This window comes from Ovis aries, chromosome 3 (assembly GCF_016772045.2).
Source record: "Ovis aries strain OAR_USU_Benz2616 breed Rambouillet chromosome 3, ARS-UI_Ramb_v3.0, whole genome shotgun sequence".
In the NCBI taxonomy this organism is placed as follows: domain Eukaryota; kingdom Metazoa; phylum Chordata; class Mammalia; order Artiodactyla; family Bovidae; genus Ovis; species Ovis aries.
In genome coordinates, this window is record NC_056056.1 from 28626183 (window position 1) to 28641557 (window position 15375).

Sequence of the window (15375 nt, forward strand, 5' to 3'; positions counted from 1 at the left end):
GTCTGTAACTGTTTCCACTGTTTCCCCATCTATTTGCCATTAAGTGATGGGACCAGAGGCCATGATCTTCGTCTTCTGAATGTTGAGCTTTAAGCCAACTTTTCACTCTCCTCTTCCACTTTCATCAAGAGGCTCTTTAGTTCTTCACTTTCTGCCATAAGGGTGGTGTCATCTGCATATCTGAGGTTATTGATAATTCTCCCGGCAATCTTGATTTCAGTTTGTGCTTCCTCCAGCCCAGCGTTTCTCATAATGTACTCTGCATAGAAGTTAAATAAGCAGGGTGACAGTATACAGCCTTGACGTACACTTTTCTCTATTTGGAACCAGTCTCTTGTTGCGTGTCCAGTTCTAATTGTTGCTTCCTGACCTGCACACAGATTTCTCAAGAGGCAGGTTAGGTGGCCTGGTATTCCCATCTCTTTCAGAATTTTCCACAGTCTATTGTGATCCACACAATAAAAGGCTTTGGCATAGTCAATAAAGCAGAAATAGATGCTTTTCTGGAGCTCTCTTTTTTTTGATGATCCAATGGATGTTGCCAATTTGATCTCTGGTTCCTCTGCCTTTTCTAAAACCAGCTTGAACATCTGGAAGTTCACAGTTCACATACTGTTGAAGCCTGGCTTGGAGAATTTTGAGCATTACTTTATTAGTGTGTGAAATGAGTGTAATTGTGTGGCAGTTTGAACATTCTTTAGTATTGCCTTTCTTTGAGATTGGAATGAAAAAAAAAAAAAAAAACTAACCTTTTCCAGTCCTGTAGCCACTGCTGAGTTTTCCAAATTTGCTGGCATATTGAGTACAGCACTTTCACAGTGTCATCTTTTAGGATTTGAAATAGCTCAACTGGAATTCCATCACCTCTACTAGCTTTGTTTGTAGTGATGTCTCCTAAGGCCCACTTGACTTCTCATTCCAGGATGTCTCGCTCTACGTGAGTGATCACACCATTGTGGTTATCTGGGTCATGAAGATTTTTTTGGATAGTTCTTCTGTGTATTCTTGCCACCTCTTCTTAATATCTTCTGCTTCTTTTAAGTCTATACCATTTCTGTCCTTTATTGTGCCCATCTTTGCATGAAATGTTCCCTTGGTATCTCTAATTTTCTTGAGGAGATCTCTAGTCTTTCCCATTCTATTGTTTTCCTCTATTTCTTTGCACTGATCACTGAGGAAGACTTTCTTATCTTCCTTGCTAGTCTTTGGAACTCTGTATTCAGATGGGTATATCTTTCCTTTGCCTTTAGCTTCTCTTCTTTTCTCAGTTATTCGTAAGGTCTTCTCAGACAACCATTTTGCCTTGTTGCATTTCTTTTTCTTGGGGATGGTCTTGATCCCTGCCTCCTGTACAATGTCATGAACTTCTGTCCATAGTTCTTCAGGCCCTCTGTCTATTAGATTTAATCCCTTGAATCTATTTGTCACTTCCACTGTATAATTGTAAGGAATTTGATTTAGGTCATACCTGAATGGTCTAATGGTTTTCCCTACTTTCTTCAATTTAAGTCTGAATTTGGCAATACGGAATTCATGATCTGAGCCACAGCCAGCTCCTGGTCTTGTTTTTGCTGACTGTATAGAGCTTTTCCATCTCTGGCTGCAAAGAATATAATCAATCTGATTTCAGTACGGACCATCTGGTGATGTCCATGTGTAGTAGAGACCTCACCATTTTCTAACACTTCCTATGCCTCAATAACAGCAAAGGCTTTTGCAACACAGTATTCCTGGCATCTCATACCAATGAGTGAGTGAATGAACATCTCTGAGTGGGTAAGTATAGCGTAAGCTATTTCCCCATTACTAGTTCATCCTACTGAAACAACCTCTCTTCCTCTAAGGTTGAAGCCATCTACTGCCATCCATCAACTTTTTAGTCACTCTTACACATTCCCTGAAAACCCTGACCCTTAAAAGAAATGTCAGTTTCACTTGTCATTCCATAGACTTAAGTGATTTCAAAATCTTGGTAGACTGAGCCAAGACCTTTGTCTCATAATTCATTAATCTGACCACATCCAAAGAATTTCACCTATATCCGACTTAAGCAACCAATTCAAGTAGCCACAGCCTAGACTAGTGGTGTGCATAAACTAAAAGCTGATGCTCTGTGACAACCTAGAGGGGTAGGGTGGGGAGGGAGGTGAGAGGGAGGTTTAAGAGGGAGAATACATATGTATACCTGTGGCTGATTCATGCTGATATATGGCAGAAACCATCACAATATTGTAAAGCAATTATCCTCCAACTAAAAATTAAATTTAAAAAATCCACTAGAGGACTTCTTAAGGATTGCCCCACTCCCAGAGTTTCTGGTTCATTAGGTTTAAGACAGGGCCCCCAAGTTTGCATTTTTAACAAGTTATTAGATGATACTGTTGGTTCTGAGAATTTTAAGAATCACAGGTCTGTGTCTCTCCATTACCCAGAAATGGTTTACATTCAAAGCATCCCAACTCTGATAGCCATTTTCCAGTTCAACCTTCGGCCCTTTTAGACTTCACTCCCAATATACCTGTGGGAGTATATTTGATCACAGCCCTACTCAAAATCTACCTACTTGTTTTTGGTCAATAATTCCTCTCATCCTGCATATTTGCTATTTTTAATACTGACCACTTTCCTCAAGGCCACAATCACCCTCTGCCATCCTTACTCCCCACAGAGCACCTCAACTCTTAACAGAGAAAACAGAGGTCAAAAGGCAGGAACTACTTTATTTCCTCTGAACACGCCTTCACACTTTTCCATTTCAGTAACCAACTTCACCTCCTTCATTCTAGCCTCAGAAAGATATACCTTCTAAAGTCCAAGACAATATTTCTAATTATTTTCTCAATCCTACACTCTACCATGGCTTTCCAAATCTCTGCTTCATCGAAAGAACACTTCTTATGCCTATAATTTCAAACTGTCCCTCACTACAGGCAAAGTAAATGTATTTTTAATTTTAATAGAAAGCTGACAAACTGCTTTTCAAAAAGACTGTTACATTGTGGCAGAACACTAGAAGTTTATTTTCAGAAAAGGTTAAACCAAAGAGAGATTCTGGATCAGAAATCATAACCCAGCTGAGAACAAAAGCATTCTACTGAGAAGAAACACTGAAATCCCAACCTCTTTTCCCTTGTTCAGCTCTAACACCAGCAGCCAGGCATCCGTGCCTCAAATGGGATTCTAGGAAGAGTCCTTCCTGGGAAAAGTGAACAATTCAAAAAACAGGTACAGATACTGAAAGCTACAAATCCTCCAGTGAAAGCTAGGTCCCTATCAAATTACCTTAAGGAGAGGATAACATACGGTGACCAACCATTCTATTTTGCCCAGCCTGTTGTCATGGTTTTAGTACTGAAAGTGGTGTGTCCTAGAAAACCCCTCAGACTAGGATAGTTGGCCATCTGTGGATAAGCCCCACCGCTGAATACAAACTTCCAATCAACTGTTTATGTCTTCCTCTTAAAAATGAAAGGGTAGTCAAGGATTATCAAACATTTGAGAAAAAACACGAACACTAGTGGAAACAGAAAACAGAATGCAGCAACAACTAATAATGCAAGAAGCCAAAAAAAAAAAAGAAAAGGCTATGCACCGACAAAACATGAAACAGAAGACTATTAAAAAAAGAAAAAACACAGAGGTTTGAGAATTGAAGTAAAATTTCTGGTTTAAAAAGGTCCACCAAAATCCAAATACAATGCATGAAAAACACCCACACCTTGGGGCTTGATTGTAAAATTTCAGAACCTTGGAACAAAGAAAAGATCTAAAGTATTTTTTCCCAGCAGAGGGGGAGAACTTCACACATAAAAGGTAAAAAAAGGTATCAGAAAAATACCAAGACTTCTCAAAAACAGTCCAAACCCTGGAAGACAATGAAAATTTACTCCAAGTTCTAAGGAAACTACCATCTCTAACTCTAAGACATTTTCTGACATGCTAGACCTTTAAAAGATGAATTCCCATGAACCTCTTCTCAGGAAGTTCCTAGCAGGTGTGGTCTACCGAAAACAGGGAAATAAGCCAAGAAAAATATGGGATTGGGAAACAAGGAATCCAACCCAAGAGAAAAGCGAAAGGAGTCCTCAGGATGGCCTGTGTAGGAGGCCCAGAGAGCAACCAGTCTAGATCAGAATGGAAAAACACAGAATTCTGGGCACAGTAGTGCCAAAAAATGAACTAAAACAAAACAGAAAACTGATTACTCCGAATATGAGAAGATTTTTTCACTTCTAGAGAATAATTTTAGGATAAATTATTGATTGAAACATAGACAACTAAGCAAATAAAAGAGACAACTATTAACACAGGGAAAACAAACAAAAATGTACAAGAAAAAAATGTAACAATACTCCATAGGCCTAGCTGTGTACATGATATATTGTGCTATAAAATGATACATATTTTCAGTTTCATTTTTAATCTTTGAGGCTGATATATATATATTTTTTTTCAAGCTTATAACTTTAAAAAGTGCAAAAAAGTATCTTTCCCTAACATTCTACTGACACTGATTCAGCAAAGATCACATATCACCCAGATGACAAATCCCAGAATAAATGTTCTACCATAAACTTATAATCATCTTGAAATGAGACAGTAAAAATTATTTAGAAATACTTGATAAAGTTCTAATTATTCTAACTATTGCTAAAAATTTTTTAAAGCAGGTTATAAAATAATATGTATGGTATACATCATGATTTTTAAAATGTGTATATTATATATATTATTAATGAACAGAAGATAAACAAAAAGTCCAGCCACTAAAGTATTAAGGGTGGTTATTATCAATGGTTTGAGTGATTCTATTTCCTTCCACAAGGATTTTTATATTTATCAAATTCTCTTTAAAATCAGAAATAGACACATGTATCTGTATACAGTCATCTTATCCAGATTTTTAAACTTACCAGGAATAATGAAAATAAGCAGCTTAGGCCTCGTGCCACTTTGATTATTAATGAGGTCAGTCCAGGGCCCACACTTTAGAACCTGGGTTTCAACTCCACAACATAAAATGAATTCCTCATGAACAGGAATTTCTTCCTTGATTTCTGAGTCCATTTCTAAATAAGGGGAGAAGAACAATATGAAGAGTCACTAAAATATAAAACTTTGAGCCAAAGGCAATATTCGAGAATAAAGAAGACAAAATTCAATATACCTAGAAGGAAATGTCACAAAGAGTTATGGGAAATATATGACTATTTAGCTACCCTAGATTTTTGGATTACAAAAAAAAATTAAACCACAAGAGTAGGGAGATAGAGGGACATGTCTGGTGAAATTAAAGATGATAGAGGAGTGTGAATCAAAACAAAAACCCCACCACTCTCCTCTCCAGTCTTAACTGACAATATCCACGGCTAACTTTTATTTTCCCTCTGCTGGAATTCTCCTATAGCTATATTCTCTACCAGTGAGACCTGGTGAAGTCTGGTGAAGAAACAGAGGCTCTCACTGCACTTGTATTCTCCCAGATAAGAAGGTAAAGAAGGTCAGTGAACTCCTTGATGAGCTCTGAGTTTTTCCTTTATTTTATATTTTTATGATATTAAAGCATTATATTATTAAATTATGAAATGGGTAGGTAGAAAAAAACAGAATATCAGATAGCATCACAAACAAGTTTCTGAACAACCATAAAACAATTTTCTGAATAATCAAGATATGTGCAAAAATGCAGTCCCAAATTACTTCTATCAGCTCTCCATCTCTGCCTCTGCCTCTATCAATAGGACCATGTCCCAGACTTTCATTGGTCTTTCTATCCTCCTCTTTAACTATCCTCCTTTCATTCAAAGCCCTCCAGAGTCTAGTCCAGACATTCAAAGCCCTCAAGCTTTTTCTCCTCTTACTGCTTTACCATTAACTTTGCACTCGGGTTTGTCTCGTTCCTGCAGTTGGTCAGTTGTCTTCATGCTTTTCTGCTCCTAGAGCTTTGCCAATGTTTTACTCCCCCACCATTTTTCAGATGCTTTCCTCGTGCCAGTTATCAATGTACTGCCTCCAAATTCACTCTTCATTGCCTTCTCTGGACAAACGGATCTGAGTTTTTAGAATATTTTCCCTCTGCCAACTGACATGATGTTGACCTTGAAGAATGGGCTAGAAGAGAGACACTGCAGAAGAAGGGATTTTTTCTCCCCTGGTTTCAGTATACTCTCCCAGATTTCTCGAGGACTTGTCCCTCCCACTTCCATGCTCAGGCTGTGAGGTTTCTCTAGAGCAGTGACTTCCAAGTGGAGATAATTTTGTCCCCCAGAAGACATATGGCAAAAAATAAAAACAGTTTTTATTGTCACTTGATATCAGGGGAGGTATTACTACCAGCATCTAGTGAGTAGAGGCCAGGGATACTGCTTAACACCCTACACTGTACAGTACAGGCCCCCACAACAAAGAATCAGTAGCCCAAACAGTCAATAGTGGAAAACTATCTGGAATGAAAATTTTTCACTTATGAAGCGGGGACTCCTTTCAAAATTATATTAAAATATGTTGACTGACTAAGTAAATAAAAATATCATCTCACCTTTTCAATTGATTTTTAGTTCACTAATAAATGTCACTGTAGCCCAATCTCTAAAACTATCACAAAATACAATATATTTATAAAGGTCTTATGACATTTATAAAGTGTTAGAAACAATTAGATTTAACTGTTATACACAGTACTAAATTAGAGTGCTGACAGAGAGGACACTGGCTAAATTTAAGATTTGCACCAGAAAGAGAATCCAAAGTTATTAACTATATTCAACTCATAAACACTTAACTTCACAGTAAATGACATCTTAGGAGTTTAGCCACAGAATTAACAAGAATGTAAGCAGATATGAAACTCAAACAGTCTACGAAAATTGGAAAACAAGCAAAACACTAACTCTAAACAATTCAAGTAAAATACCACTGAGAAACCTGGAGTTAATGTACATATTGTAAAGCATCTTTTTATTTTACTTCACTCTTATGTTTCTGAATCTTACACAGCCAAATTAAAAAAAAAAAAAAAAAAATTTTACTTTCTTCCTTACCTAAGAACCCAGGGTAATTCAGTGCTTCAAACAATGGGCAGATTAACAGGAGACAATGTGTTCTAATATATATTATTAAAGGCTTATGGCCCCACCCTCAGACACCACCTACAAGCAATCTTTAATGATCAGTTTTAGCAAGCAGCACGACTTATGCTGGATTAAAATCCAGGTACACAGTGTAGCTACAATCCACACAATTTAGGTGAGCTTTACTCAGCTAAGCATAGGTATTTATCTGCTTATATTAACTGGATTCTAACTTTATTTAGGTCAAAAGAAAGAAAAAGAAAACTACACACTAACACCTTTCATATCTATACCTTAACAAAATATTAATAAATAGAATCTAGCAACATAGACGGAGATGGCAATGCCACCCCACTCCAGTACTCTTGCCTGGAAAATCCATGGACGGAGGAGCCTGGTAGGCTGTAGTCCATGGGGTCGCTAAGAGTCGGACAAGACTGAGCGACTTCACTTTCACTTTTTACTTTCACATGCATTGGAGAAGGAAATGGCAACCCACTCCAGTTTCTTGCCTGGAGAATCCCAGGGACGGGGAGGCCTGGTGGGCTGCCCTCTATGGGGTCGCACAGAGTTGGACACGACTGAAGCGACTTAGCAGCAGCAGTAGCAGCAACATAGAAGATGAGTTATGTGGGATCTATTCCAGGTATATTTAACATTCAAAAGTCAATCAATGTAGTTCATCTATTAAGATATTAAAGGAAAAAAACACATAATCACATGAGTTAACTAAATGCACATCCTGTTACCCAACAATTGTACTACTGGGTATTTGTCCTAGAGGTATAAAAACATATTCATTCAAAAACATTCAAGTAAAGATTCATAGTTCTATTTGTAACAGCCTATAACTGGACTCTACAAAAAAGTGAAAGGCTAAACCAACTATGATAAGCCATACCATAGAATACTACTCAGCAAGAAAAAGGAACAAACTATTGAGTCACTCAACAGTTTGCATGGATCTCAAAGGAATCACACATCCTGTCTGGTGTGCAAAAATAAAAAAACTCAAAGGTGAGAGATTACAGTAAACTCCCAGTGAAAGTGAAATCGCTCAGTCTTGCCCGACTCTTTGTGACCCCCGTGGACTGTAGCCCACCAGGCTCCTCCGTCCAGGGGATTCTTCAGGCAAGAATACTGGAGTGGGTTGCCATTCCCTTGTCCAGGAGATCTTCCCGACCCAGGCATCGAACCTGGCTCTCCCACATTGTAGGCAGATGCTTTACCGTCTGAGCCACCAGGAAGTTTTGGGCTTACCTACTCCAGTATTCTTGCCTTCCTCAACGACCACCGCCCCCCGCCCCCAACCTCCCTCCCCTCCTGCAAAACGCGGGCTCAGAAAACTCCCAGTAGACTGCAGCAAAGAACTTCAAGAGAGCTATGAAATCGGTGCAGGGGTGTGGGCAGGTCATGCTTTAAGAGTTGACACTTACTGAGTGCTTATTACCTGCAAAGTACTGTTCCAAGTGTTACATGAAGTATCTCAGTTAAGAAAACAATCTTATCAAGTGGCTACTAATGTACCCCATTTTATACATAAGACAAAATGCTGCTGCTGCTATGTCGCTTCAGTCGTGTCTGACCCTGTGCAGCCCCATAGACGGCAGCCCACCAGGCTACCCAGTCCCTGGGATTCTCCAGGCAAGAATACTGGAGTGTGTTGAAACACGGACTATTTCCGAAAAATACCATGATGCATCACACGCGGTAGAGGCAACAAAAGTCACAACTGTTTTCCCAAAATGCTCCACTCTTTAAGTTCAAGGCAGCAAGTGCCATTTGACTTTGGCGTCACGGAGAACTATTAGACCAACTAGAGCGAACCTCAAACAAAGGGTGGATACCTGGTATAACAAATTTGAGAGAGGCGGCGGGAAGGCGGTTGATCCTGAGGAGAAACTTGATTCCAAACCAAAAGAGGCCTTCAATGGACAAGGTGGGAAACTGACACCCAGGGCGGCAAAAGAACTGACTCGCTCAGGGCTAGAGGCTTAAGTTGGTTCAAGAACTCAGACCTTTGGACTCCCTAGTCCAGACTTTGGCCACTTCTAGTCACTTGTTCCCAACCAGCCGCCCCAAATCCGGGCCCCCTACTCCCCAAAGGAGCCGCCATAAGACTCCCTACAGGCAGGCTGCCCTTAACGGTCCTCATGGTACGTTCCCCCTGGGCCGGCAGCCAAAGGGGCTCCGGGCCCCCAAGCGGTCGCAGCACCGTTATTCACGCTCCTACCCGCCGTCTGGCTAAGGGCGGCACGGGTTCTGCGAGAGCCATTAAGAGAAAGGGCTTCAGCTCCCACGTGCCTGTCCCGCCGTCCTTCCTCCTACGAAGGCACCCCCAGAACGTGGTAGGGAGCTCCTCACCTGTCCACCCGGAAGGCACCACCTTCTGCCAAAACCTGAGTTAGGCGTCACCGGGACCAGAAGTCCCGCCCCCTTTGACGTCATAGCGCCGCGCCGCGCGCCGCGCGCCGCACTGGGGAACTGGACCCCTCTGGGTCACCGGGTGTGGCGAGTTTTGCAAGTTGCTTGACTCTGGTTTGGACCAGGTGGACCGGATCCAGTGAGAACGCTGGAAAGCTTTATCTGTGCTGGAACTTTCTTTCCTCCTTCATTTGAATTTCACCCGCCTTTTATTTTAATCATCCTTGATACACTTGAAGCTTCCCTTTCTCCAAGTCTTTCCCGGTGTTTTCCTCTGCCCATGTTTCCTTCTCCTCCCTTACTGGTTGCATCTCTTTCTTTAGTTTGCCCACATTCACGGGACAGTTGGGTCTCAGCTGACCTGTTTGTTAGCGTTAATATACTCAGACTCTGCTAGTCGGCCCTGTAGCAAAATGATGAAGATCCCTATTTCAGAGATATTTTAAGCTGTGGACTAAAAAAAGGACGCACAACTTCAGAGTTGCCTGTTACGTTTATTTGGGGGCAAAATGAGGACTGCAGCCTGGGAGGCAGTCGCCTCAGCTCTGAGAGATTGCTCCAAAGAGTCAATAGTGGAAGGTCGATATGTAAGATTTTGGTGAAGGGGGTGGGGATTCAATACAATTAGGCACTCCTTTTTACAAAAGGTTTTCTGTTTGTCAGGAGCCTCTGACTTCACCATGAAGGGATTAGGTGCTTTTATAAGAGCTTGCCTGATAGCTCAGTTGGTAAAGAATCTACCTTCAATGCAGGAGATCCTGGTTTGATTCCTGGGTCAGGAAGATCTGCTGGAGAAGGGATAAGCTGCCCACTCCAGTATTCTTGGGCTTCTCTTGTAGCTCAGGAGACCTGGGTTGGGAAGATCCCGTGGAGAAGGCTACCCACTCCAGTATTCTGGCCTGGAGAATTCCATGAACTGTATAGTTCATGGTTCGCAAAGAGTTGGCGGACATGACTGAGCGACTTTCACTTTCACTTCTGTTGTCACAAGGCTCCAATGTCACCATGAAGGGATTTAGTGCTTTTCTAGATATGAGGAGATGCAAGGATTGAGATCATAAAATCTGTTCCTAAAAACATCCAACCACCTAAAAACGTGTCCCACCAGATTTCCTGCAGCACAGAGTGCTTCACTCCACCCTGAACTCCCTTGGGTTGTTGAAGGTCAAAAACTGCAACATTATAGGGTTCAACCTCCACAGAGGCAGATGGCCAATTCCCTTATTGTTGTTCAGTTGTTGGCGAATGCTCTTGGCAAGTGCCAATTTGTAGTTGACAGAGCTTACATACCTAAACTGCATGAAGACAAAAGTCATATTCATTTTGTGAACTGTTGATATCCTCAGCACCTGGCGTATAGGTGAGTGGCATATGTCTGTCCAAAAATGCAGTAGAGAAAATGAAACAGTTTTCTAGCACCAGGGAGAAGCAGACAAGCAGGCTGGCGAATCAGTAATCTCCCCCACACATAGAAAAGAAGACTTGATCCTTTTGTATTTAATATCTCAGTGGAGGCACCATCTTCTAGCCGGTGGTTGGAAGTTGACTGGTACATCTTCATTACCTTCTCTGCTTTTGGTTTACTTCTAAATATAATAATTAACCCAATGAGTTTAGAAAAGGCCACTCCTTGTGCTTAGAGCTTCTCATGGATCAACATTTTGAATCCTCACACAACCCCAGTGAGGTCAATTATGCAGGTCAGGAAGCAACAGTTAAAACTGGACATGGAACAACAGACTGGTTCCGAATAGGAAAAGCAGTATGTCAAGGCTGTATACCGTCACCCTGTTTATTTAACTTATATGCAGAGTACATCATGAGAAACACTGGACTGGAAGAAGCACAAGCTGGAATCAAGATTGCCGGGAGAAATATCAATAACCTCAGATATGCAGATGACACCACCCTTATGGCAGAAAGTGAAGAGGAGCTAAAAAGCCTCTTGATGAAAGTGAAAGAGGAGAGTGAAAAAGTTAGCTTAAAGCTCAACATTCAGAAAACGAAGATCATGGCATCTGGTCCCATCACTTCATGGGAAATAGATGGGGAAACAGTGGAAACAGTGTCAGACTTTATTTTTTTTTGGCTCCAGAATCACTGCAGATGGTGACTGCAGCCATGAAATTAAAAGACGCTTACTCCTTGGAAGAAAAGTTATGACCAACCTAGATAGCATATTCAAAAGCAGAGACATTACTTTGCCAACAAATGTCCATCTAGTCAAGGCTATGGTTTTTCCAGTGGTCATGTATGGATGTAAGAGTTGGACTATGAAGAAAGCTGAGCACCAAGGAATTGATGCTTTTGAACTGTGGTATTGGAGAAGACTCTTGAGATTCCCTTGGACTGCAAGGAGATCCAACCAGTCCATTCTGAAGATCAGCCCTGGGATTTCTTTGGAGGGACTGATGTTGAAGCTGAAACTCCAGTACTTTGGCCACCTCATGCGAAGAGTTGACTCATGGGAAAAGACTCTGATGCTGGGAGGGATTGGGGGCAGGAGGAGAAGGGGACAACAGAGGATGAGATGGCTGGATGGCATCACGGACTCGATGGACGTGAGTCTGAGTGAACTCCAGGAGTTGGTGATGGACAGGGAGGCCTGGCGTGCTGCAATTCATGGGGTTGCAAAGAGTCGGACACGACTGAGCGACTGAACTGAACTGAACTGAGAGTCTGGAAACTGACAAATGGACAAAATAAGTGAATAATTACAATGCAATCACACTACATGGGGGCTTCCCAGGTGGCGCTGGTGGTAAAGAACCTGTCTGCCAGTGCAGGAGATTTAAGAGATGTGGGTTCGATACCTGGGTCTGAAGATCCCCTGGAGGAGGGCATGGCAACCTACAACAGTATTCTTGCCTGAAGAATCCCATGGACAGAGGACCCTGGACGACTACAGTCCATAGGGTTGCACAGAGTCAGACATGACTGTAGCAATTTAGCACACATGCATGGCACTACATGACTTGTTCAAGGTGTTGTCCTTCGTTACTAATGCACAGCTATATGTGTGCAAAATTCCAGTGAATGTGGTTAAAGTGCAGCAGTTCTTTCAGTTCTTGCATATGCATTTGTGGTGCATTGCTCAAGTGATTTTTTTGTCTCCAATTTCATTAAATAATTAAGTCTGTGTCAGAAAAAGTAACCGCAGGGGTTCCTTTTTTTTTTTTTAATCTATCTTTCCAAATCTTTGGCCAGTCTATGTTATCCCCATATTATTTGCTGTTTAAATAGTTTCTACTTTTGACCTTCAAGGCATTTGTTAGGATTGCACTTCTCTTATAGGCCAGGGGTGGAAGAGTCCTAGGAAGGGAGCTGCCAAGGGGATGTGAGTATTTTTGGCCAATGAACTGTGGGGAGAAATACTGCTTCACTTCCAGGCTGAGCAGTTGATACTTCTTGTGTGAAATCCTCCAAAATGTCACTGTATCATTTGGTGAGATGATGGCAACATTTGAATGATGTCTGTCCCAACAGCCTGTGTCCTTGAGTAGCTGCTGCTACATAAAACCTATTGACCATCCTGTGATGACTATTGAAGAAAGAAACCTCTGTTGCTATTTTTGGTTCTGTTACAATGTAGCCTGTCTGCATTGATACAAAGGGATAGCCTGCACAGAGAGGCTCTTTTTTCTCACTCTCTTGATTTAAATTCCAAATACTCAGGGGAGACTTTCTGATTGGCTGGGCTTGGGTCTGGTTGTCAGCAGTTGTCCAATCATCAGTGACAAGCATTAGGGGTCATACTGTACCTGGAGAAGGAAATGGCAACCCACTCCAGTATTCTTGCCTGGAGAATCCCATGGACAGAGGAGCTTGGTGGGCTACAGTCCACGGGTCGCAAATAGTTGGACACAACTGAGCAACTTCACTTTCGCTGTACCTTGTAGACAAGGACCCTCTGCTCCAGTTAAGGGATTTAGTGAGCAGACAAACGTTTCACAAAGGTGTCCATAATGAGCACACTTGGCTATAAAAGTAGACCATTTTATACTGATTTAAAAAACAATAAATGAAATTGAAACACTTTCACCTTTTACATAAAAAATTTAGACTGCTATTACTCATTCAATGTTTACTGAGTACCTGTTACATTCCAAACATTCTTCCAGGCACTGAGGACACAAAGGCAGACTAGAGAGAAAAACACTTGCTCCCACTGCATGGAAAATAAACAAATTTAAATAGATTAATATAATGAGGACAGTGGAAGGGGAACTAAAAGGTGGGGTAACAGAGAGTGAGGAGTGCATTTATTACCTACTGCTGCTTAACAAATTACTCCAAAACATAGCAGCCTAAAGCAAACATTTATTATATTGCACAGTTTCTGAGGCTCAGGAAAGCCAGAGAGCCTACGTGGAGCTCAAAGTCTTTTATCAGATTCCAGCCAAGCTGGCTGGTCAGGGCTAAAGACATCTCAAGCTCCACTGAGGCTGGGAAATCCACCTCTAAGCTCAGCTTCGTGATTGCTGGCCAGCCATTGTTCCTCACTGGCTGTTGGCCAGAAGCTGACCTCCTCCAGTTGGCACCTGGGGACTCATTATAAAAGCATTCAGGGCTGACTCCACATTTCATTAATCCAGCAGTGTCCACAAAAAAGATGCAATTCAGGGTCTTCTGACTGTTTGACTTTGTGACTATTTATCGCCATTGTGGATCCTCCATTCCTTCTGCAAAGTGTCCCCAACAACTGTTGCCATTTCTAAGTGTTGCTTTTAAAGATCTCTGCACACCTGATTTGGACCATATCAGAAATGCAAGCTTTTTTTTTTTCCCCCTCTCTCTCTCCCTTCCTCTTTAATGATATTGCCCACGAAATGGCAGGAAGCTGAAATACTATCTCCACTGCAACTTCCTCCCTGTCAGTTCTGTATATAGTTGACAGTCTCCTTAAATCATTTTGTGTCCATGGGACACTGCACGGAGATGTCTCGGCTCAACAGGTACTCTGTTACAGTGGTTCCTGAGAGTGAGACAGAGAAGTTGGTAACACTTAGATATTTATGATAGTAAAGAATATTTCTGGTGGATGTTGTGAGATTGTCAGAAGGACCTTCATTTATTAATAAAATATGTTCCCATCTTTCTGATTATTCCACTACACAGAAAGCTGAAACTCTTAATTTAGACTTTGAGTTGAGATATGTACATTAAATATTATAAAAAGGAACAAGGTAAAGAGAAAAAAGAACAAGGAAATAGGAAGAATAAAGATTTATTTCTAAGTTTTGAAGACAACTAAGATTTGTCTTCAATATATATTCTGGAGATAGAACTACTAGTCAAAAACATCAATGAATTTTGAATTGTATTTTTTCACTAATTCTAATAGTGAATTTTCTCATTTGTAAACCTTCAAGTGTAAATAATTCTAAATGCATGTAAACATACCATTGCTTCATACAGCTCCCTTAAGATGGCTCTGGTGTATCCAGAGATCCATGTAAATATCTTTTTTCAAACATTTTAGGTCAAGAAAATAGATCCACATAATAATTCATCTTAAACATAAATTAGAAACCAGTAGCTAAAAGTTGACACAAGCTGGAATCAAGATAGCTGGGAGAAATATCAGTAACCTCAGATATGCAGATGACACCACCTTTATGGCAGAAAGTGAAGAAGAGCTAAAAGCCTCTTGATGAAAGTGAAAGAGGAGAGCAAAAAAGTTGGCTTAAAGCTCAACATTCAGAAAACGAAGATCATGGCATCTGGTCCCATCTCTTCATGGGAAATAGATGGGGAAACAGTAGAAACAGTGTCAGACTTCATTTTTTTGGGCTCCAAAATCACTGCAGATGGTGACTGCAGCCATGAAATTAAAAGACGCTTACTCCTTGGAAGAAAAGTTATGACCAACCTAGACAGT

The 15375-nt window shown here is 41.0% G+C and overlaps 1 protein-coding gene across 32 annotated transcripts in view; it reads right to left on the reverse strand.

The window, feature by feature from the left end:
- LDAH (lipid droplet associated hydrolase) overlaps nt 1-9510 on the reverse strand; it is a 101447-nt gene extending 91937 nt beyond the window's left edge. For 29 of the 32 annotated variants that reach the window (XR_009599757.1, XR_009599762.1, XR_009599761.1 and 26 more), the window contains exons 1-2: nt 9435-9510; nt 4914-5069 (exon numbers count right to left, since the gene is read on the reverse strand). Coding sequence is in view for 11 of the 32 variants with exons in the window: in XM_060411889.1 (XP_060267872.1) it covers nt 4914-5067 (154 nt within the window). In the remaining 21 variants the exon portion in view is untranslated. Of the gene's footprint in view, nt 1-4913; nt 5070-8917 lie in introns of all 32 variants that reach the window. The other 3 variants (XM_060411885.1, XM_060411888.1, XM_042245837.1) reach the window with 1 other exon arrangement.
- Nucleotides 9511-15375: the final 5865 nt, after the last annotated feature.